Source organism: Microtus oregoni, unplaced genomic scaffold (genome assembly GCF_018167655.1).
Source record: "Microtus oregoni isolate MIOR12 unplaced genomic scaffold, Mior012 000002F_ref0000024, whole genome shotgun sequence".
Classification (NCBI taxonomy): domain Eukaryota; kingdom Metazoa; phylum Chordata; class Mammalia; order Rodentia; family Cricetidae; genus Microtus; species Microtus oregoni.
Window position 1 is genome coordinate 9,175,964 of NW_024543061.1, and position 25,721 is coordinate 9,201,684.

At 36.1% G+C, this 25,721-nt stretch overlaps 1 gene segment (V, D, J or C); it reads left to right on the forward strand.

Annotated features, from left to right (window-relative positions):
- The first annotated feature begins 270 nt into the window (after positions 1-270).
- On the forward strand, positions 271-23,906 carry LOC121434393. The segment is given in 2 exon segments: positions 271-319; positions 23,581-23,906. Coding segments are annotated over 2 exon segments (375 nt in total).
- The last annotated feature ends 1,815 nt before the right edge of the window (positions 23,907-25,721 follow it).

A 25,721-nucleotide genomic window follows, 5' to 3' on the forward strand; every position in this document is an offset into this window, starting at 1 on the left:
ATTAATGTTATGAATTTTCAAGTAATATCTAAAGTGTTATTTATATTTTTTTAAAATCCATTCTGCGTATGTGTATGTGTGATCTGACCTCAAGCATTTGGGGAAATAGGAGTTGTGTTCAGTTTCTGGAGTTAAGTAATTCTAGCAGGTGTGCCCAGCTCTAAGTGATTCTCAGTGATTTGCATGCACTCACTACACAGCCTTGAAGACTTCTTCATATACCAGTCATATCCTGTGCAGTTATCATTGAACTCAGGACTCAGCATGGACATGAGGGTCCCTGTTCAGCTCCTTGGGCTCCTGTTGCTCTGGTTTCCAGGTTAAAAAAAGGGACTAAAATTGGAATTTCACTGTTACCCAGTGGCTATTGTTGACTGGCATTTGTGGGAGTTCCTCTATTAGCATGTTTAATGATGTGTATATTATGTTTCCATTCGTAGGTGCCATATGTGACATCCAGATGACCCAGTCTCCATCCTCCCTGTCTGCATCTCTGGGAGACAGAGTTACTATCACTTGCAAGGACAGTCAGGACATTAGCTATTACTTAAACTGGTACCAGCAGAAACCAGGGAAGCCTCCTAAACTCCTGATGTATTATACAAGTTGCTTGGAAGATGGGGTCCCGTCTAGGTTCAGTGGCCATGGGTCTGGGACAGATTTTTCTCTCACCATCAGCAGCCTGGAATATGAAGATATTGCTACTTATTACTGTCAAAATGGTATTATTAACTCTCCCACAGTGATACAAGTTATAACATAAACCTCTGTGGATGCAGAAGTGAGAGTCTGAGCTGCCCAGCTGCCCCTCCTCATGAGTCACTCACTGAAACTGGTTCTCAGATGTCACATGATTTTTACAAAATCTCACACAGAGATATTTATTTTTATAGAAGATGTTAACAGTCTTCTCTGAGCACTAACAATCTTTTTTACTCTTAATCTCTAGCAATACTGAATACCAATACATTTTCTGCCTTAACAAAGGACAAAGATATTTCCTGTGAGAATTCTTAGTTGAATCTCCTTCTAGTACTTGTACAGAAACGTTTTAGCTTCTCTGGAAATTCAAATCACACTTTATTTAAATACAATGAATTAACTTATAAGCACCAACATTTAAATGACAGTAAAATATTACTTAGAAAAACTGACAATAAAAAGAATTCATGATTTTGTCACATAAGCTAGAGCACATGTGTCAGAGAAAGGGGAAGTTTCCTAATCATGGTCTTCTGTAGTGCCTTGAAATTGCAGCCATGATTGTTATTACTCACAGCTGTGTGCAGCACTTCACTTCTGCCTCCTATGGCCACTGGTCTGCTTATAAGTATCAAAATAAAAAAATTAACCACCCTCATATGACTTTCAATCTGACGGTGTGAAGTGCAATGTAAAATAGTTTATATAAAAGCATAGACAGTAAAGGGCTACTTGAACATAGCTGCTGGTATTACTGAAGAATTGATATTCCATAGCTCATTTTTAGAAACAAAGCAAAACACCAACACCACAATAGTGAATTACAATTCTAATCAATTTTTAAAATTGTGTTTGGGTATGTTATATTTCCTTTGTTTTTTGATGTCTCATTCATATATGTATCTGTCTGTGCATATAAAATGCTCACAGACATAATTATGATTTTATACAAAAGAGAAGAAGTCACAAGACATAATTCAACACTTCTGGGATTAACATTTTTTATTAGTTTTGCTATCTTTAGATTTTCTCCTTAATATTATGGACTCAATCAAATTTCTAAATTACTTCAGGAACATTAGTTCCATTACATTGAGTTTAGGTGAAAACTGGAAACAATATGTATTTAAAAGAGGTTCATGGAGCTGGAGAGAATGACCAGTGATTAATAGCACTTGATGCTCTTGAAAAGTGTAGAGTACCAGTTTTGAACTGCATAGAAACTCTGTGCAGGGGTGACTTGAAGTAGCATTCTCACTTACAAGCTTGGCAAACCAAGTCCGGAGGAGGCACGCCTCTCCCATGAGGAGAGTGCCTTGCCAATAGTCAGTCCTTGAGAACACACATGTGCACTGTAGTTTCAAGGCTCTGATTAGGTTGTGGTTTGCATTCTGATGAGGTGTTTTTATTATATTACAGCAAGAGTTATTCCCAAAACACCAGGCTTTTTCTTAGATTAATTGGAGCACAAAGCTCTTGAAATTATTTGCAAAAAAGTTACTAGTTTATGAAACTATTTTCATGTATTATAGGAATCTAGTTTGAATTGTGATTTGAGTATTATACAAAAGAACACTGGTTTTGCAATAAAGTGTGCAGTTGTATCTCCTACTCTGTATCCCCTGTGTCCTGATTTCTGCGGTATTACCCAGGGTCATCCATAACCAAGGAAGTTGGGGAAGGATCCTTCAAAGCAACTTTGTTAGAAAAGACATTTTCAATAAAATATTTGTATGGTGCAGAGGTTTTAGTGCTGACATTAGGTCATATTTAAAGGCAGACATATTGGTCTTTGTTTACTGAGTGTACTTCCTCTGGTCCCTAACCATAACAAGAGCATCCCTGAACAAGCCTTTTCTTCTTCCAAAATTTCCATCTTAGTGAATATTTGCTGTTTTAATTTTGAAGATATTTTCAAAAATCTGTGGTAACCATCATAATAACTATGATGCTTATAATAGAAAAAAAAGATGTAATCAGAGAATAAAACTATTTTTTTGTTTTAGAAAATACATCAAGCAGCCCAGGCAGGAGCAGTTTCTTGCCCAAATGGCTAACAAACTCCATAAGGAAACTCTTCAATGCCCATCATTCTCTAGAAGTAGATTGCTGCTGCCAGGAGCAGATGTGTCTCATTGTCATGAAAAGCACTAAACACTTAAAATATTTAAATGCCACATTGGTATAGGAGGGTCTTCTTTCTATGTGTTGCTTTCATTGGTTGAATAAAGAAAACTGTCTTGGCCTTTTTATAGGGCAGCCCTTAGGTGGGCAGAATAGACAGAACAGGATTCTGGGAAGAAGGAAAGTATGGCAGCCATGAGGCTCCGGCATAGGTTAGAATCTTTCCTGATAAGCCACGACTTTGTGATGCTACACAGATTATTAGAAATGGGTTAATTCAAGATGTGACAGTTAGCCAAGAAGAGGCTAGATATAATGGGACAGGCAGTGTTTAAATGAATAACACAGATTATTAGAAATGGGTTGAATCAAGATGTAATAATTATCCAAGAAGAGGCTAGATATAATTGGCCAGGCAGTAATTAAATATATACAGTTTTCTGTGCGGTTATTTCGGAGGCTAAGTTAGCCAGTCAGTGGGATGCACCTCCTTACTACACCACATTCCGAAGGTCTCTGAAAGATTTGAAGAATCTAACTGAAATATATCTCTATATATTTAGTAAACCTAACTAACATGACTATAATCTTGACTATTATATATGACTCTCTAATTACCATATTTCTTAATTATACATTACATTTTTGAATGAACTATGAAACACAATATTTTAATAAAAAGCAGAAATATACATATAATAAAACTGACCCAAAATTTGTATCAATAAACCAAGATCCTTACCAATGCAAATATTTACAGCATATCCCCTTTAAATGTAAACAAACATTTATACATAATATTTGGGAATATAGATGTAGTGCTCTCCAAACTGCCTCCTGATTTTTGTTGGATGAACTACTTTTATGGGTGTTCATGGTTATTTTTAGGTTGATCTTGGTTCATCAAACCACCGTTGTCTGGAATTAATCCACAGATTCTTATCTTATGTGAAAACAAAGGCAGGACCTCTTTTCCAAAGCAACAAATCCTTATACCCAAATTTTGATATTGATATCAAAATGACTTTAACATATACAGGTTAGTTTATATTATCCTCCTATACAAGTCTCTCTGTACTTAGCTCCTTCACAGAAAAAAAAATCAAAGAATACACAATAATATACATAATCCAGACTCACTGTGTATTTTCCATCTTTATGTTACTCATTATTTCTTATTCTTTTTATCTATGATAGTTTATACTCTGTCTCTTTAAAACCTTCGTTTTATTTTTATAACTATTTTCTTCTTTTTATCACTCTCTATATTCTTTTTCTTCCGTCCCCCTAAGCCTTTGTACATTTATCCAACACTGTGATCCATTTAGAGGTCTTTTTTAAAATATGAATCTGCCTTTATTGTGTATCTGTAATCACTTTCTGACCAGAAGCAATTCTTAAAATGCTAAAGAAGCTTTATTGGGACTAAGGCTCTTTTGACTTTTTGGCTCTGCCAAGTCCATCATATCAGAGATATATTTACTGCCTCTGCAAGCCACACAAACTACCCCAGTGTGTAGCAAGTCTAAGTCATGTCATTACACAGTTTGTAACACTTTTCTCACAACCCCATTTAAATGCCAGGCCTCATAAAAGAGCCAGAGTTCATGCTGGCCGCACGGCCAATGAAGCAACCATTTCAAAACCACACTTTTTTTTTTCTATTGCTCAATCAGGAAAACCTTTCTTAAGGGAGTTATGGCTGGCCAGCAGATAAAAGACAAAATGTGGCAAAACTTTTTTTTTTTTTCATGTGTGTGTGTCTAGAGTTCCTTTATAAGCTTTCTCAGGTTTTATGTGGATACAATTGTCCATGTGGAAGCACCAATTTGTTGTAGGAGGTTTCTTTCCCACCTGGTCCCACAATAAACTCACAGAAACTATAGTATTTATAATATTTTTTAGCCAATAGCTTAAGGGTATTGCTAGCAAGCTCTTACATCAAGAATTAATCCATTTCTATTAATCTGTGTATCACCACATGACTGTGGCTTACTAGCAAGTTTCCACCTCATTTGTTCCCACTGGAAGCTACATGGCATCTCCTGACTCCGCCTTCTTTCTCCTACCATTCAGTTTAATTTCCCTGCCTTGCTCTACTCTCCCCTATTAAAGGGCCAAGACAGTTTCTTTATTCATTAACCAATAAAAGCAACACATAATCTGAAGGACCTCCAACACCAATTCAGTTTTTCCAACAACTTCCCTTGTAGTAAAAGTTTCAGAGAGAGTCATTGTCCTATATCACTGTGCAAATGGAAGATGGGAGATATAGACTTAAACATGGAGCCTCCAGTCTAAATACCTATGATTTTCTGAGTATACATAATCACAGCACAGATTATGCCATTTTTCCTCATTTTCATGCGACTAAAATATTGTGGAGGCCCAAAACAGTGAACCTACTTCCACCTTGACAAAAGGTCAGAGAGTTGGAACTTACCTCTATTCCTACAATGTTATTGTGATTCTATCTCAAACAATTTCCCACCTAGATTCAGATTAGGAGAGGTATTTGGAAAAGTGCAAATTTGAGGTCAACTGGGATACTGACACCTTGTTAAAGAGAAAGGAGGTAGAGAATTCAAAGTCAGTCAGTGACTGATAAAAGACATGTTTCAGCAAGATTTTACTGTTCCAAATATAAATTTAATTATTACGAAAGTAGAAGGGTTTTGAGGGTTTATGAACCAGACCTCAGAACTCTAACAAACAGACATTTTCAGTAATAAGTAAAAATATAAAATTTCAATATTTTACTTAGAAATGCACAGAGCAAATCAGTAAAGTACAGTATGATATCATGAGTTCTTTAACACTGAAGAACATTTAGACATAACAGTTTTACATAAAACCCTTAATCTATAAGAATGTTTTACTCAAGAGCCAAGGGGATATTCTCTAGGATACAATATGTATCAATCACAAAAAGAATCATTAAAAATTTTAAAGTCTTTACAGCTAAATCATCTAATTTTCATGTTCATATGGGGTACCCATGAATGTGTGTGTGCACATATGTGAGTGTCCCTGCAAATGTAAAGGTTCAGTTCAAATTTTATTTGATTTATTGATGTACTTTACATTTTTTATATTTCACATTGTTTTAGAGACGGGGCCTTCATTAGCCTGAAGCTTCCTGAATAAGCTAGATGAGGTGGCCAATGAGTTCCCATTCTGATTCTGCCTTTCTGAGGGTTGGAATTACAATCTTTTACTACCATGCTTCTACTGTTTTAGGATGTGTTCTGAGGATCAAGCTCATGTTTTCATGTTGTGCAGAAATCAACTTATGACCGTAGCTACTCAAATATTCTTTTCATCAATGATAAAAATGGGGTGTAATCGCATGGAAAAACAGTAAGATACCTGAAAAACTCATAAATATAACAGAAACAAACAAATACACATAAATGTATATATATATATATATATACATATATATATATATATTATTAAATGGGTCTAAAGAATATTGTTACACAGAGGAAAATTGAAGAACAAAATATTAAAATGTATGTGAAGATAAAGCAAAGAGCTTCTATACAGTTTATAATAACCCACTGGAACATTCTTAAATGGAATTCAGATTTGGTTACATTTCTGGCAAAACAAAACCCCCTCACCTTTATAAAATAGCCTTCTTGTTACAAGAATCCCTATCATCTGAAATTTCAATATAAATGAAAAGGTCAATGATTAAAAAAAAAAAACCACTTGTACTGCTTCAATAAGAAAACAAGACAAGCTTCTCTAGAAATTTATCAACTGTCCATGAGATAGACCAGCATCTCTGCAGCTCAATGACAATAGTGTGAATTTGAGGTCTAAAGCTGTCTCTGCTAATTACTATAGCAGTGACCATGAGTAAATCCTATTAAAAATTAGCTGCTTGACTGCTTGATGAGAATGCTAAGTTGTTATGCTAAAACAATGTTGTCAAATGAGGTTAATACTAGCCACACATGAAAATATCAATTTAAATTTGGCATACTTGCTGAAATTCTCAGTGTACACATGCACCTTTTGCTTAGTGTATGCTGTATTGTGGAGCACAACCACAAACAGTGTAGATGAATGTGATAAAGTAATTCCACACTTGCTTAGTATGGAGTATACTAGAGGGTTCTTTACATAGTAGGAGACTCACAGATCAAATTACCTCTGCATGACTGGGAAAAAGAAACTGAACTCAGCAGTCAAGAGAGCAAGCACACAAGTTTACAGCTGCATTATAGTATGGGGGACCATGAACAAGAGGCCTGGTATATTAAAGGCTATTGATGGAGTTCCCACAGCAAAACACCTTGAATGAAGTAGATTTTATGGAACAGATATAGTTTAAATGGTTACTTTGATAATTATCAGTCCAGAAGACAAACACATCAGCTGTTTATCCACAAGCCTAGGAGACTTAACATAATCTCCTGGGTAGTTCAGTTAGTGTGGTTCTCAGAGATTGCTACTCCAAAGTTGTCTAGGTTGGAAGGATGATGCTACCCTGAGAGATATAATCCAGGAATCACTAATTTCCCAATCTCTGTCAGTTTGTTCTGTAGTTCTTTTTCTTTTCTTTCTTTCTTTTTTTTTTTTTTTTTGTTTTGGAGATGTAGACTTTTTATTGATTTTCATTGGGCTCTACATTTCTCTAAGTTTCCCTCCCTGTCTCTCTCCTCCCCTTTCAACTTTCCCCAAGGTAGCCATGCTCCCAATTAATCAGGAGATCTTCTCTTTTTCTAATTCCTATGTAGGTTAGATCTATGTAAGTATCTCTAAATGTTCTCATTGTTGTATAAGTTCTATGGGATTGTGGTTTGTAAGCTTATTTTCTTTTCTTTATGTTTAAATATCACCTATAAGTGAGTATATGTGATAATTGTCTTTCTGTGTCTTGGTTACCTTACTCAAAATAATGTTTTGAGCTCCATCCATTTTCCTGCAATATTCAAGATGTCATTTTTTCTGTTATGTAGTACTCCATTGTATGGATGAACCACATTTCCTTATCCATTCGTTGGTCAACATTTAGGTTGTTTCCAGGTTCTGACTATAACAAACAATGATGCTAGGAACATAGCCGAGTACATGTCCATGTGCCATGATTGAGCATTTTTTTTTTGGAAATTTACCCAAAAGTGGTATTACTGGTTCTTGAGGAAGGTTACTTACTAATTTTCTGAGAAATCACCACATTGATATCCAAAGGTAGTGTAACAGCTTGCATTTCCACCAACAATGGATGAGTATTCCCTTTTCTCCACAACCACTCCAGCGTAAGCTTTCATAAGTGTTTTTGATCTTGTCTATTATTACAGGTGTAAGATGGAATCTCAGAGTTGTTTTGATTTGCATTTCTTTGATGAGTAAGGATGTTAAGCATTTCCATAAGTATCTTTCAGCCATTTTAGATTCCTCTATTGAGAGTTCTCTATTTAGGTCGATACTCCATCTTTTATTGGATTATTTATTGTTTTGATGACAAATTTCTTAAGTTTTTAGTATATTTTGGAAATCAGACCTCTGACTGATGTGAGGTTAGTGAAGATCTTTTCCCATTCTGTAGGCTGCTGTTTTGTCTTATTGACCATGTCCTTTGTTTTACAGTAGCTTTTCAGTTTCAGGAGGCTCTATCTATTAATTGTTTCTCTCAGTGTTGTATTACTGGTGTTATATTTAGAAAGTGGTCACCTGTGCCAATGCATTCAAGTGTACTTCCCAATTTCTCTTCTATATGGTGCAGTGTGCCTGGCTTTATGTTGAGGTCTTTGATCCACTTGGAATTGAGTTGTGTACATGGTGATAGATATGGGTCTATTTTCATTCTTCTACATAATGATATCCAGGTATTCCAGCACCACTGGTTAAGTTTGCTTTTTTTTTCCATTTGATATTTTTTGCTTCTTTGTCAAAAATCAGGTGTTTTAAGTTGTGTAGATTAATATCTGGGTCTTCTATTTTGTTCCATTGGTCTTCCTGTCTGTTCTTATGCCAAATACCAGCCTGTATTAAGTACTGTGGCTCTGTGGTAGAGTTTGAAGGCAGGGATTGTGATGCCTCCAGAAGTTCTTTTATTGTACAGGATTGTTTTTTCTATCCTGGGTTTTTTTTGTTTTTCCATATAAAGTTGAGTATCATTCTTTTGAGGTCTTTGAAGAATTTTTCTGGGATTTTGATGGGCATTACATTGAATCCCCTGATTGCTTTTGGTAAGATTGCCATTTTTAGTATATTAATTCTGCCTACCCAAGGGCATGAGAGATCTTTCCATTTTCTTAATGTCTTCTTCAATTCCTTTCTTCAAAGATATAAAGTTTTTGTCATACAAATCTTCCAGTTGTTTGGTTAGAGTTGCTCTGAGATATTTTATGAGTTTTTTGTGCCTAGAAGATTATCTAAAGAACATCAGTGTAGGTTTAAATCTTTCTAGACTTTCGCACATTCAGATTAGCATGTCTACTACTGATTTTAATTTTGACCTATAGCTAAGCAGTCATGGTGGTGAGACTTTAAAATTGTAGCTCCTAATATTTCTAGAAGACTGAATCTGAGAGTGAACTCTCCTATCCTCAAACAATATTTCAAACACCTTTTCTTCAATGATCCATTACATTTGGATTAGGGCATTGCATTGAATGGACTCTACAACACTGCATTTTGTTTGGTTTTATTTTAAGTTCTTCTATTGCAAGGAAAGGGGTCCTTGATGCAGGATGAGTAACTCAGGGTGTTAAAGAATGCTCAATGTGAAAGAAATAGTCTTCCCCAGGGAAAAATACCCCAATCGTTTATTCTGCAAAAAGGATAATCAGCCCTGGAACATAGAAACAAAAAAATATATAAACCAAATTCTATATTTTTACTTAAAAGTCAAATTATACTTAAGAGTATATATGGATGCACACATATATAGGGTAACTATATATGTAATGTGGCAATGACAGAAAGAGAATTGCAAAAGGCAGACAAACCCCACTATAAACAGAGTATCCATGTTAGGCTATTGAGAAACAAAAGTGGAAGTATAAAATTATTATTATTAGGTTGTGTAAGCCTGAACTGTATATGTTGTCTGATCAGAGCCATATGGAAAGATATTTAGGGTAATAAGTTATCAGAAAAACTCATTCTATATTTTAAGACTATTCTAAGAAACTTTTGATGGATTTTTAATTCTTCTTTCCTCTGGATTCTATCACCTGCAAAAAGTACTTACTTAAGCATCCCCACTTATGTGATGAATCATTACTCTTCCTGGGGCATTATTTGGAGTTCAGGAAGGAATGAAGTTTATGTTGGATCCTACTGGTATCAGCTAACCAAATAATTTTAGTGTCTTCAGGAAAATAGGCAAAAGTGGGCTCTGTGTCATTAATTCCCAAATAATCACAGGTATCAGGAAAAGGAAATTTCTGTGAGAGGCTTACATGAAGGCATATATGGCATTTAAAGTGTTTTAAGAATTTAGGGCTTTTCGTGACAGTGAGATACTTCTATTCCTTGCAGCACAAATCTACTTCAAGAGGAAGATGGGCATCAAAGAGTCGTCTTATGGAGTTGGTTAGCCATTTGGGCAAGAAACTGCACTAGCCTTGAACTTGATGGTGTGCTAAATGAACTGGATATTCTAGATCCACAGAGAAATAACTGCTAAACTTGCCTAAAGGTGAGATGGTCCTTCAGGATTCCTGCTTCATGAAAGAGTCTGCCAGACATTCTGCAGGATACAGAAGAAAGTAACTGAGAAACTGCCATTATAGGTGGAACTGTCTTTTAAATTACACACTTTATGGAAATGTCTGCCAGATACAACTTGTAGTAGTCAGTCCTCAACATGTTGGTCAATGAAAAATTCAAGTTATTATCTTTGATGGCAGGAAATTTTATTTGTTAAGATATCCCATGAGTTCTCTCAGTGAACTAACTTTAGTACCATATTTTTAAGGTTGAGAAGTCTCTCTGGTGCTTGATAGATGGCTGAGCAGTTAAGAATGTTTGACAGTCTTCCAGAGGACCTGAGTTTAGTAACTAGCATCTGTGCTGATCTCCTCACTATTGCCTATATGTCCATATCCATTGGGCCCTACACACTCCTCTGTTCTACATAGGCACCCAGATGCATGTGTGCTTACATGCAGAAATAGACACCAACAAAAACATGTTGTAAGGAGGAGCAGTGGGCTGCATACTACCACCAGGCTAGCTTAACCCCTGAAATAACCACACACAAATTGTATCCATTTAAACACTGATTGGCCCATTAGTTCTAGCCTCTTATTGGTTAATTCTCACATCTTGATTCAACCCATTTCTAATAATCTGTATGTCACCATGAGCTTGTGTCTTACTGGGAAAGATTCAGCATGTCAGACCTGGCAGCTTCATGCCCGGCAGCTCTCTGTCTCTGCCTCCTTTTTCCCAGCATTCTGTTCTGTCTACTCTGCCTATCTAAATTTTGCCCTATCAAAAGGCCAAGGCAGTTTTCTTTATTCAACCAATGAGAGCAATACATAGAAAGAAGACCATCCTACATCATTTCCCCTTTTTCTGTTTAAACAAAAAGTAAGGCTTAACTTTAACATAGTAAAATTACATATAACAAAACAGTTATAAAGCAAGAATTACAGTTACAATATTTATATCTATTTTATCTTTTATCATAACTAAGGAAAACTATAACTATCTATTCTTCAACTCCATCAAAGATGCCAGGAGGATATAATATTACCTAAGCAAGCAAGAAATAAGCAACTTCCAAACTCTAGAAACGAAAGAGACATCTTGCTGCCTATACAGTACCCAAAGTTCTTCTGTACCATTGGGGCATCCATCTTTATCCTACAGGCCCATAGTATTCAGCAGACATTTCCAGGAAGCAGGAAATTTCAAATACAGTTAAGTAGTATTCTTTTGTATCCTGCAGAATGTCTCGCAGACTCTTTCATGAAGCAGGAACCTCGAAGAATCATCTCACCTTTAGGTAAGCTTAGCAGTCCTCTCACTGAGGGTTCTTCATGTCCAGGTTAACAGCCCAGGCAAGAGCAGTTTCTTGCCCAAATGGCTAACCAGCTCTATAAGGAACCTCTTTGATGCCCATCTTCCTCTTGAAATAGATTGGTTCTGCCAGAAGCAGATGTGTCTCATTGTCATGAAAAGCCCTAAGTTATTAAAACATTTTAAATGCCTTATTCCATAGTCTTTGAAAGATATGAAGAATGCCTATCTAACTGAAATATAACTCTATATATCTAGAAAATCTAACTAACATGACTATAAGCTTGACTATTATTGATGATTATCCATTAACAACCTATATTTCCTAACTATACCTTACATTTTTAAATGAACTACATAATCACAATACCTTAATCAAGATCGGAAATACATATACATATAACAAGGTTTATGTTAAATTTATATTAACAAAGCAAAATTTATACCAATGTAAATTATTCATATCTATATCAAATACATTCATTTCTTTAAAAGAAAAATCTCTTTCACACAGATAGAATTCTAATTGCTAAGTGCAAACACAAGAGTAAAGAAAAGGTTTTATGCCTTATAAATGGAATATATAATATAGGATATCCTGTTATTGCTGTCTAATAAAAACCTTTTTCTTGGTTGTTTTTGTCAGCTTAAGATAAGCTGGAAACATCTGGGAATAGGAAACATCAGTTGAGAAAATACTTCTATATGATTGACCTCTAGACAAATTTGTGGTAGGGAGAGATAGCTTGTGTAGCCTAGCAAGTTCAGGGATGAATTCTTTCTAGACACACCACCATGGCCAGGCAAGGATGGAAACCCACTACTACTATTGTTTTCACTACAATAGACAGTGAACCTGAGTCCAGGTACATAAATAATCCAGTGGAGAGTAGGTACAGACCACAGTCCCAACTGGAGTATGCATGATGATCACACAAACATTACAAGAAAAAAAATAATTCCTTCAGTTGCTGTGATTATGATCAGCTAAATAGAAAAACACTTTGTCTTGAAAGGAAACACTGGTGTCTAATGCAAACACACAGAGGAAGAAGCCTGGACTCTCCTTCTACCTTAGAGTCTGAACAAAAGGAGGGAAAGGAGTAGAGTTGTTTTTAGGTACAAGAGGGACCTCCTGGTATTGATCTGGCCAAAGAGTGTGAAGATGGTATACTGTTCTGCACAGTCAAATATAGGGTTAAGAGACTTAAATGGCAGAAGTTTATCTTAGGGATTAAAAGTCCAAAATCAAGTACCAGGAGGTATCCATTACACCTTGTGTTTCAGAATGTATTCCTATTTGGTCATTTTCATGTTTGTCTCGCCCACCTGTAATCAGTGAGCAATCAATGACACAGAGCCCACTGTTGCTTCTTTTCCTGAGTTAACTAACTATAGGGTAAGCTGACACCTATAACATCCAACATAAACTTTATTCTTTCTTAAACAAATACTACAAATATGCTCATTTAGAGAGTAAGGATTTAGTAAATAAATGATGAGGCACAATTAAATATTTATGATATATTTTTAGGAATCCAGAGATGGCAGTGGAGAAGAATTAAAAATCCATCCAAATTTTTCAAGAGTAGTGCACAAAACAGAGTGAATTTTTCTGATAACTTAATACCCTAAATTTCTTTCCACATAGCTTTGATAATAAGACAGTAGACACAGTTCAGGATCACATGGCTAATATCTGACAACTTGATTCTGATACTTTAACTTTCTCAGTAGCCTAATGTGGCTACTCTGCACATTTGGGGTTTGGCTACTTTCTATATGTGTATCTCTTGCATTGTCACATTACAATATAACTGTTTTCTTTGCTTTACAATTTTTATTAAACATATAAATCATAAATATTTTTTTTTCATTCCCTGTTATGCTCTTCCTTCTCACCACACTTAAGTTCTTTTTTACGATGGTACTTCTCCAGCTGTATTTTTTTTTTTGCTTAACAGTGTGAGTTTATTTTTGTTTGCTTTCATAAAAATGAATTGGGACTCGTTTAATTGAACATAGCAGTTTATAAATGGCTTAAAGGTTAAAGAACATGACAGTTTCCCAGCTGAATTAAGTGCAAAAACACATCTGTGAGAAAGAAAACTCTTCTGTCCCCCTTCAATGAATGGTAAAATGCCAATTATTCCAATATTGTGTAGATCTTCTCCAACAGTGAGTTCACAAGTACAGTGATCATGCAAAGAATCCACTGTTTCGGAGAATTCCTTGCTATCCTCCGGTATTTATTTTCATTTTACATCTTGCTCTTGTACATGAATCATAAGATACCACAAGATAGATATTCTTTTAAGTATAATTGTGAGCACTCCAAAATATGCTTAAGATGGAACTAGAAAACATTATTTTGAGTGAGGTAACCAAGACACAGAAAGACAAATATCAAATGTACTAACTCATAGGTGGTTTTCCAACAAAAAGCAAAGAAAACCAACCTAGAAACCACAATCCCAGACAACAATGGGGATAATAAGAGAGACTTACATAGATCTAATCTACATGGACAGTAGAGAAAGACAGGATCTTTTGAGTAAATTGGAAGCATGGAGACATTGAGAGAGGGTTGATGGGGAAAGGAGAGGGAAGGAGGGGAGCAGAGATAAATGCAGAGCTCAAAAAGTCATATATATACATGTCTGAGCTAGCAACATTAAGATTATGTCTCAATAAAACCAAACAAAGGAAGATTCATTTCCCTGTTTGTTAATACTCTGTGTTGGATATTTACAAGAAATTCTTTCACTGAAGCAGAAGAAATGCCAGATGTATGATGAACACACAAGGAAGTGCTAACTGAGACAGTATGTGACAGGAAGCTAGGGCTCTGTCATCATTTTTATTTCCTTTTAGTATTCACTTCTGAAAATACAGATTGTATCTCATTGTCTAATTCGTGATCTCATATGAATTCCAACTTTTCAAGAAATTTTGATGAAATTTCTCTGATGAAACACTGTGACCAATGCAGTTTAAACAAGATTTTAATTGAACTTATGATTTCAAATGGCTAGAGTTAATGATAGTCAGCAAAAAGCTGGTAGCAGCAATGGCTGAGATATGACTTTGGGAAACACAGCAGAAGACAAAGTGAGCACAGGGGATGGAAACAGGCTTTTGAGACCACACAGATATTGCTGTGATAAACCTCCGAGCCAAAGGCCACACCTCCTAATCTTTTGCAAATATTTTTACAAGGGAAGATAAATTAAATATAAGAATCCATAAAGGTCATCTCATTCAAACTATCACACCTGCATACCATATAAATTAGAATAAAATATTAACTTTAGCCATTCTGACAGGTGTAAGATGATATCTCAAAGTTATTTTGATTTGCATTTCCCTGATTGCTAAGGAAGTTGAGCATGACCTTAAGTGTCTTTTGGCCATTTGAACTTCTTCTGTTGAGAATTCTCTATTCAGATCAGTGCCCCATTTTTTAATTGGGTTAATTAGCATTTTAAAGTCTATTTTCTTGAGTTCTCTATATATTTTGGAGATCAGACCTTTGTCTGTTGCGGGGTTGGTGAAGATCTTCTCCCAGTCAGTAGGTTGCCTTTGTGTCTTAGTGACAGTGTCCTTTGCTTTACAGAAGCTTCTCAGTTTTAGTATGTCCCATTTATTCAATGTTGCCCTTAATGTCTGTGCTTCTGGGGTTATACATAGGAAGCGATCTCCTGTTGTAGGGTATTTCCCACTTTCTCTTCTATCAGGTTCAGTGTGTTCGGGCTGATATTGAGGTCTTTAATCCATTTGGACATGAGTTTTGTGCACAGTGAAAGATGTGGGTCTATTTTCATTCTTCTACAGGTTGAGATCCAGTTGTGCCAGCACCATTTGCTGAAGATGCTTTCTTTCTTCCATTGTATACTTTTAGCTCCTTTATCAAAACTGAGGTGTTCATAGGTTTGTGGGTTAAAATCCAGGTCTTCTATACGATTCCATTGGTCGACTTCTCTGTTTTTATGCCAGTACCACACTGTTTTCATTACTGTAGCTCTGTAATAGAGTTTGAAGTCAGGGATGGTAATGCCTCCAGAAGATCCTTTATTGTATAGGATTGTTTTGGCTATCCCGGGTTTTTTGTTTTTCCATATAAAGTTGATTATTGTCCTCTCCAGATCTGTGAAGAGGCTGTGGAGGAAGGGGTACCCTCATCCATTGCTGGTGGGAATGCAATCTTGTGCAACCACTATGGAAGTCAGTGTTTCGGTTTCTCAGGAAATTCGGGATCAACCTACCCCAGGACCCAGCAATACCACTCTTGGGAATATACCCAAGAGATGCCCTATCATATGACAAAAGCATTTGTTCAACTATGTTCATAGCAGTATTATTTGTAATAGCCAGAACCTGGAAACAACCTAGATGCCCTTCAATGGAAGAATGGATGAAGAAAGTATGGAATATCTACACATTAGAGTACTAAGCTGCGGTAAAAAACAATGACTTCTTGAATTTTGCATGCAAATGTATGGAAATAGAAAACACTATCCTGAGTGAGGTATCCCAGACCCAAAAAGATGAACATGGGATGTACTCACTCATAATTGGTTTCTAGCCATAAATAAGGGTCACTGAGTCTACAATAGGTGAATCTAAAAAAGCTATGTAAGAAGGGGAACCCAAGGAAAAACATATAGTTATCCTCTTGGCTAAGGGAAGTAGACAAAATTGCCAGGGAGAAAATTGGGATCTTGGGGATGGGGTGGGATGGGGGTAAGGGGAGATGGGGAGAGAAAAGTTAGAAGGGAAGGAGGTCGGGCCTTGGGAAAACAGGAGGATTGGGATAAAGGAAGGTTGGACAGGGGAGCACGGAACCACAATTCTTAGTTAAGGGAACCACTTTAGGGTTGGCAAGAGACCTGACCCTAGAGGGGCTCCCAGGTGCCCAAGCCGAGGTCCCCAGTTATTTCCTTGGGCAGTTGAGGATAGGGGACCTGAAATTACCCTATCCTAGAGCAATACTGACGAATATCTTGCATATCATCATAGAACCTTCATCTGGTGATGGATGGAGATAGAGACAGAGACCCACACTGGAGCACTGGAATGAGCTCCCAAGGTCCCAATGAGGAGCAGAAGGAGGGAGAACATGAGCAAAGAAGTCGGGACCATGAGGGATGCACCCACCCACTGAGACAGTAGAGCTGATCTACTGAGAGCTCACCAAGACCAGCTGGACTGTGACTGAAAAAGCATGGGATAAAACTGGACCCTCTGAACATGGGGAACAATGAGGGCTGATGAGACACAAAGGACAATGGCACGGGGTTTGATCCTACGTAATGTGATGGCTTTGTGGGAGCCTAGCCAGTTTTGATGTTCACCTTCCTAGATATGGACGGAGGGAGGAGGACCTAGGACTTACCACATGGCAGGGAACCCTGACTGCTCTTTGGACTGGAGAGGGAGGGTGAAAGGAGTGGGGGGAGGGGGAGAAGGGTGGGAGGAGGGGGCGTAGGGTGGGAGGAGGGGGAGGGAAATGGGTTGCTGGGAGGTGGTGGAAACTTGTTTTTTTTTTCTCCTTTTCTAAAGAATAAAAAAAAATTCTAAAAAAAAAAATAAAATGTTTAAGAACTTAAAAAAAGTATAAAATATTAAAATGATGAACATTTATCATTAGGTTTGAGCTTAAGTTCACAAAAGAAAATTCAAATTTCATCACTGAAAAATGCATCATTTACAACTTCCCATGGCATAGGATTTTAACATAGAAAAATATAGTTTTGATGTTATTAAATTTGGAAGATGAGTTGAATCTGGATGCCAATATGGCTCACAAAAATATGATTTATTTATTTTTGACAAAGATGGAACAATCTGTGGCAAAATAGTAAAATTATTCTCTGATGGAAAGACTCTTTGTTCAACTGTTGGCTTTGCCATTATCTAAGGACCCAGTAAATTTAAACTGACAAAAATGAATAAGGATGAATCAGTGCTAGAAACAAGTATGAGAAAATTGGTGCTTGATGCTTATCCACTGTCCTGGATAGGAAAGTCTTCACAGGAGAGTTTTTAAAAAGGACAGATAATTTTTTTGGAAAAAGAAATAGAGTAGCCAGGTGTGATGGCACATGCCTTTAATCCCAGCACTTGAGAGGCAGAAGCAGGTGAATCTTTGTGAGCTTGAGACCTCCTGAGTCTACAGAGTGAGTTCTAGGACAGCAAAAGATACACAAAGTAACCCTGTCTCAAATTTTTTTTTATTTATTAAAAATTTCCACAGAAGTCAAGTACAATGACACTGGGTTTTGATCCTACCACACGTACTGGCTTCATAGGAGCCTAGGCAGTTTGGACGCTCACCTTACTAGATCTGGAAGGAGGTGGGAGGTCATTGGACTTCCCACAAGGCAGGGGACCCGGACTGCTCTTCGTGCTGATTAGGGAGGGGGACATGATTGGGGGAGGGGGGGGATATAGGAGGCGGTGGAGGAGAGGAGGCAGAAATCTTTAATAAATAAATAAATATTAAAAAAAATTCCACCTCCTCCCATTTCCCTCCCACTCCCCCCATTCCCTCTCCCTCTCTCTCTCCAGTCCTAAAAGCAGTCAGGGTTTCCTTCCCTGTGGAAAGTTCAAGGTCCTCTCTCCTCCATCCAGGTCTAGGAAGGTGAGCATCCAAACAGACTAGGATCCCACAAAGCCAGTCCATGTAGTAGAATCAAAACTCAGTGCCACTGTCCTTGGCTTCTTAGTCAGCCCTCAATGTCAGCCACATTCAGAGAGTCCCATTTGATCACATGCTCCATCAGTCCCAGTCCAGCTGGCCTTAATGAGCTCCCATTAGATCAGTCCCATTGTCTCAGTTGGTGGATGCACCCCTCATGGTCTTGACCTCCTTGCTCATGTTCACCTCCTCTGCTCCTCATTTGGACTTGGCAGCTCAGTCCAGTGCTCCTATGTGGGTCTCTGCCTCTATCTCCATCCATCGCCAGATGAAGCTTCTATCGTGATACGCAAGATATCCATCATTGTAAAATACACTTAAAGATGAAAAATACATGGGGAATCTTGAAATTGTGTATTATTGTGTTGCCTTTGAATTGTTTGACTACTAAAGAAGAAATAACTGCTAAAAGACATTGATTAAAAGTGCTGCTGGATATATCCAACCTATATATTTTAAAATACCTTGACTTCAAAATATAAGTCACAAGATATGCTACTTTTGGAAAGAGGTTTTCCTTTTGTTTCCCCAGGAAATGAGAGCCTGTGGATTCATTCTTGGTTAAGAAAAATAAGGTTTGATTGAGGAAGACCCCCTGAAAAAATCTGCAATAGAAGCATGTGACCCACAGGATCCAACATTTAGATCTCCTTTGTTCCACTTTCCTCTAAGAACAACTTCGAGACTGCTGGCTGATAAGATCGAGTCACATAGAATACTCCAGTCAGGATTTGACCATAATCCTCAATTTTCTTTGGGTTCCCATAAGACTAGCAGTACCCTCAATCATCAGGAAGTAGTCAAGAAAACTATGCCCACATATTTCTTCATTTATTCTTCTTTGAAAGGACACATTGATTGTTAACAAGAGTCATATCTTTACATAATTCTGTAACTAAACACTTAGATAAAAAAAATAAAATATCAAATACAGCTTGAATGCTATGTCAAAAAAAGGCAAGTAAACTGGGAATCCCAATTACTATAGTTTACCGAATTTTAAGTGCTCTATCTGCTAAGGGTGATGCTAAAACTTTCATGCACAATTTAGAATGACGAATGTCATGTCTGAACCAACATTAAACCTTGGCAAGTCAGGATTCCCAGTTCAGAGAATTAGATGCATAAAATGTCACATATATGTTCATCAGGACCTCATTTTTTGGGAGCCAGTCTTTGATCAGTGAAGAGATTGTTATTTGTATTTTGATGATGATATATCACTGCTGTACAATCTTAATTTTTTGTGCTGTGTCTGTATTTAAAAAACTTTCACAAATTTCAGGTATTTTCTGAATTTAAACAATAAATACCATCTTAGCCTATGGCCCACAGAACAGGGCCAGTGATTTTGAAACATCAAAATTTTGAAGAGTCCTTTTCCAATTTAGACTGACTCAGAATGGAGATCTTTTAGGTATCATAACAAATCCACTATATGAGAGACAAAGTGTATTGTTTTAACACTCATAGACAATGGTTATGGTTTCAACACTTTAGAAATGTTTGCCGATTATCTGCTTCAATCTCATCAGACATTTAAATGCAAATATTAATTTTTATCTATCTATATATATATATATATATATATATATATATCCTCTAAAATCTTTCCCCATATGAATGACATATAAATTGTTGTAATGTTTTTACATATATTCATAATGGAATTATGTTTAGTTCCGGAAGTTGGTAGTTATTAATAATCAATGCAGCAATTTCAGAATGACAGGGTAAGAACATTCTTTATATTATATTAAATCACCAGATTGTCTTTAAAGATCTTCTTACCATTTCCATTTCTATCAAGATTCCATAGAAACTCAGGATTTTGCCTAACACATTTCATAATTTTGTTGTGACTGTGTTCTGTATTTTCAGTATATTCATATATACATAGCAGTTTATAACTAGCTCTATTTATTTGTTCCAGGAGCACAAAATATATCATATATTTTCTCATACTAAACAAATGTGTAAGATATAATGAGCATACGAGGATATACTGTGTATGTCATTTTATGAGGTATATATTGAGGACAAATTATAAAATAATATAATTTCAATTAAAATAATAAATATGTAAAATGAATAAAATAATGGTATGGCTTCATTGTTCAACCAAATAGTTTATTGAATATTTAAGACAGTAATTGTTATACTTTCTGCGGGGGAAGAGGGTAGAGACGAAACGCGAGACACACGGCAGTGCGGGATTAGGAAGGAGACACAGACATGCGGCGGTCCCACGTGGGTGCACTTTAATGGGGGGGGTGACAACAGGTAAGGGACAGGTGTGAAGAGACAAGAGGAAAGGGAGGGAGAGAGAGAGTGCGGCTTATGGCGACCCTCGCTTTTAATGGGGAACACAAGGACATCTGGGAGAAATGCCCTGTGCCTGTGAGGCTTCCAGACCAGGGGAATGCTGGGAGGCGTAGTTTCAAAAGGAACAACAGTAATGTTTCAAGGAAAAGATTTTTAAAAATTTCATGTCTTTTTTCAGCGTATTTCACAGATAAATATATGGTATGTTATTAAGGTCTATCTCATACATTATCTTCACAGATTGTCGTTTTGGTGTTGATCTAAGTCATCTTTAAAACACAAGGCTCAGGGGACTGGAGAGATGTCTCAGTGGTTAAGAGCACTGACTGCTCTTCCAGAGGTCCTGAGTTTAATTCCCAGCAAGCACATGGTGGTTCACAACCATCTATAATGAAATCTGGAGCCCCCTTCTGGCATGTGGGCACAGTGGAAGAAATGCTGTACACATAATAAATAAATAAATCTTAAAAAAAAACACAAGGCTCACTAGAATTTTCATATATTATACTTAATGATTGCCCTAGTTTTATGTTTGTGATCAACTCTGTGATAATTTTTAGAGAGCTTATGAAGGATGAATTTGTGCCAAAAAGTTTTGGTTTTAAAATGGATATACATTTGTTCTGTCAATTTTCAGAGGACTGTAATTTGCTCATTTTCTTTCTTTTAGTTAATTGAGGATAAATTTCTGGTTTTGCTGAACTGTCATTTGGTTCCCCACATATTGGACGTAAGATAATTATGAAAATAATTGCTAACACAGAAAATGTTGTTGAGGTAGTTTCCATTTGTTACCAACACCTTTTTACAGTCAACTACATTGACTGTTAAATTGGTGTTAACTTAATAACAGTGGCCACATTTTTTCAAAAAATTTGGAAGGCACTAGCATCAAAATGATGTCTATGTTTGGCAGTCAATTAACAAGAGAAAATTTTAAGGAAAAATGTGAACAAAATACACACAAGGTATTTACATTTATACTTTGAGATATGGTACCTCCTTTGTACCAGGAAACAAAACAAAACAGAACAAAATTTTAAAATAATGATAAAATGATCAAGTATCTCTTTCCAGTAAAATTTATTGTCACAATGACTAAAATAAAGATATATTACAAAATATTAACATTAATATGCAAAGCAATCTATATTTAATGAACTATAGCAGATTTCATTTTTTATCGGGCATGGAGGCATCTAAATACACTCACTCCTATGTTTCCTCTAAAAATAAATGGAAATATATAATGATTTACAATGTGATTGACACAATTCTTAGTATGTTTATTAAATTCTGAAAATAAAAAATAAATATGTCCTAACTGAAGAATAAATTTTATGATTACTAGAAGATTCAGCAATCAAGATATACTATTTATTTATTCACAGAACATGATTGAACCTTTAAAGAAACACCTGTACCCTGAAAATGAAAGTAGGTTACTAAAGAATATATACTGAATGATTTAATTCAAATGAGATTGGACAATGACAAAATACAATAACTTAATTGACAACAGGGATCCTATGACATTGTCTGATGTATAATATTAAGAAAATTTGATCCAAAAGAGCATTTCAATGTTATGAAAACAGTGTGGTATGTGTATAGTAATGTTTATAATTGTGCTTTTGTGTATTTCTTGGTGAATATATAGTATATATGACTATGTATAGTAATACTTATTGTGTCTATTACCTTTTGGAATACATTGCTAAATTAACTGAGTAAACTGTAATCAGAAGTCCATGTTCTAATACTGAATAAGAGTACAGCCAATAATTTGAAGAGAAGTTTGAATGAGTTGCTTCGATTTTGCACAAGAGACTATGAGCAATATTTTTGGGAGCTCATTTCATTAAGAGGATGATTGCCTGTGTGCTTTAACCACATTAAATTTTCTGCAATTAAGTTATGTTGTTTTAGATAAAATTTAAGTATATTTCAAATTAGACAAATAGACTACTTTGTTAATCCATATTTTCCTTCAACTGATTTATTCTATATTGTCAGTTTTTCAGTATCCTGCTAGTCTTTCATCTGTCAACATGTTTTGCTTTATTACTTTCACTACAGATATAAAGAAGAACTTTATGAATCATTCTTCAATATTTAATAAACTGACATAACTGTCTCCTCTATGTACACTGTTAGACACACCATAGTATTTGCATATGGCTCCCTAGGGAGGTCTTTGCTTTGCTGAGCTGACATAAAAGCTCAACTTTGTTCTCACCATCATTAACAACGCTCCTTTGCTCATTGCCTCAAAATGATGTGTCTTGTCCATTCCCTCTTTCTGCTCACATTCTGGATTTTAGGTAAGGAGGGAGGGAGATAAAAGAAGAGAATGGGGAAAAAGGATGAACTCTGGTTGCCTATGAGTGTTGTCTATGTGTGATCAGGCATGCCTTGTCCTCTGGGATGAGCATGTAATGTTTAGTTATGTAGCAATTAGAAATTAAAGGGAAAAGAGCTGTGCTAAGATGAAGATTCTGACTTATATGGGATGAGGTTGTGAAGACTATGACCTTTGGGACCTCTAAATTACTTGTATATGCGTGTGTGTGTGTGTGTGTGTGTGTGCATGCACACTTGAAAAGCATTTGATACATTGTTTTAAAAAAATTCCAAAAGATAACAGGATCTCCTTTGAAATGAATAGCATAAAAGACTTCAGAAAGATTTCTCAGAAAATTTTTACATCAATTTTTGCTACTCTTTTCTAGTTTCAGAAACCAGTGGTGATGTTGTGATGACCCAGACTCCACTTTCATTGTCGGTTGCCGTTGGACAGTCGGCTTCCATCTCTTGCCAGTCCAGTCAGAGCCTCTTATACAGTGATGGGAAAACCTATTTGAATTGGTTCCTACAGAGGCCAGGCCAGCCTCCGCAGCGCCTAATTTATCAGGTGTCCAAACTTGACCCTGGGATCCCAGAGAGGTTCATCGGGAGTGGCTCAGGGACAGATTTCACACTTAAAATCAGCAAAGTGGAGCCTGAGGATTTGGGAATTTATTACTGTGGCCAAGGTACACATTTTCCTCCCACAGTGATGTAGACCCTATCAAAAACCGTCTTGCTTTAAGTGGCCCAGCTGCAAAGTATTGTTTGACTTTACAGTAGCATTTCACTAGTCATCATTGTGAGACAAAGGCACAAGGGAACTTGGGCAATAGTTTGGAGCTCAAAAGTCTGGTTAAACTTGTCTTGCTGAATTAGGGATTTGACTAGATGTGAAATGACATCAATTTCTCGTCCTTCAAGCTGTAACAGACAGGGTATTGCCTCTGCACCAGAATAATTTCATCTCATAATTCATTTTATTGTTGAAAACTTTAAGCATTTAAAATTTTTCATTAATTTCTTGAGCTTTATTTTTAAGGCTTTCCTTTAATGATTTATATTTGTTTGCTAAATTCTCATTCATCTTTTTAAATGCTGAAATGTCTATGCTATATTCTCTTTTAGCTTTCTAAATAGACATGACAGCATTATTTTAAATATCTTTTAGTAGCATATATATATATATATATATATATATATATATATATATATATCATAGGAAAACAAAATCAGAAAGTTGGTATATTCATCCAGAAATTTAATTTTACTGCCTTTGAAATTCTTATTAAGACTTTAATTTAATATTTGTTAATCTGGCATGGTTGTTGAATCTAGAAATTTTATTTATTTTTCCTGTAATGAAAGAGTTTCTCCAGGGAATATGCCTAGGACCTAATTCAGATACTCTGGTTTGTGCTTATTGCATAGTTTGCAAAGTGCCGTAATTGATATAATTTTTCTTTTATTGTAATCAGCATCATGAAAGCCTGCAAGTGTCCTAGTGACCTAAGTTTTGGAATCTTAGGTTTTATCTACCTACTGGATGTGATTTTGTTTTTTATTCTGGTATGTTACATGTTGTCCTTTGCAAACTAGGTTTAGGACAGGCTATCAGTTCCCACAGACTTATCAGGTTTCTTCATGGTTTCTCAATCTGTGAAGGTTCCATATTCTTCTGTAACTTAGGGTGGGCAGTGTATTACTCATTGAATTGACACTTTGGTGAATGAGAGCACAATAAGAAGTAGGTACCTTCTAAGAGCTAAAGAGTGAGAACTCTACAACAGCATCCTACAGTGCCTGATAAGAAAGATTTATCAGCAACAAAGAATTTTGGAGTAGATGTAGGAACTGACAGAGGCCTCACTTATATATTCTTACAGCTACAGAAGAGGGATTTGCTTTCAAATTGATCTCATATGGTTACATGGATTAGTAGACACAAGATATATCATATGCTTATTTGGTTATTCTATATCCTTAAGTATCTTGGTATCTTCATAATGTCTATTTTTTCTCTAGTGTCCTTTCAAATAGTCCGGTTGAACAATATTTATTCTTTGCCCTGGATCGAGTAGTGTAAGTAGTAGTAGAGAAGGGAGCAACTATTGTAATGGAAATCTCCAGGAGCCTTTTGATGATGGTCTCTTTGCTACCTTGAATTAATACATATCTATCTGTCATCTATCTATCTATCTATCTATCTATCTATCTATCTATCTATCATCTATCATCTCTTTGCTTATTTGTCACATATATTTCAGTCTTTTAGTAATCTATCTAATGTCTATGATTGCTTTCTTTCTGTCTCTGTCTTTCTCTTGACAATACACATGTATGCCAGTTTACATTTTCCAGTTTATTCTCTTTCTGATAATGCAGACCCCCTTCTACTTTGCAACTTGTCTCCCCACTATTTTTCTGTATTTTCTTTTATGCAATTATCATTCATAGAGCCATGGACCCTTATGATCATGATCTCAATGAAAGGGTGGTCATTCTTCAGGAAGTAATCTTTAAAAAAAAACTG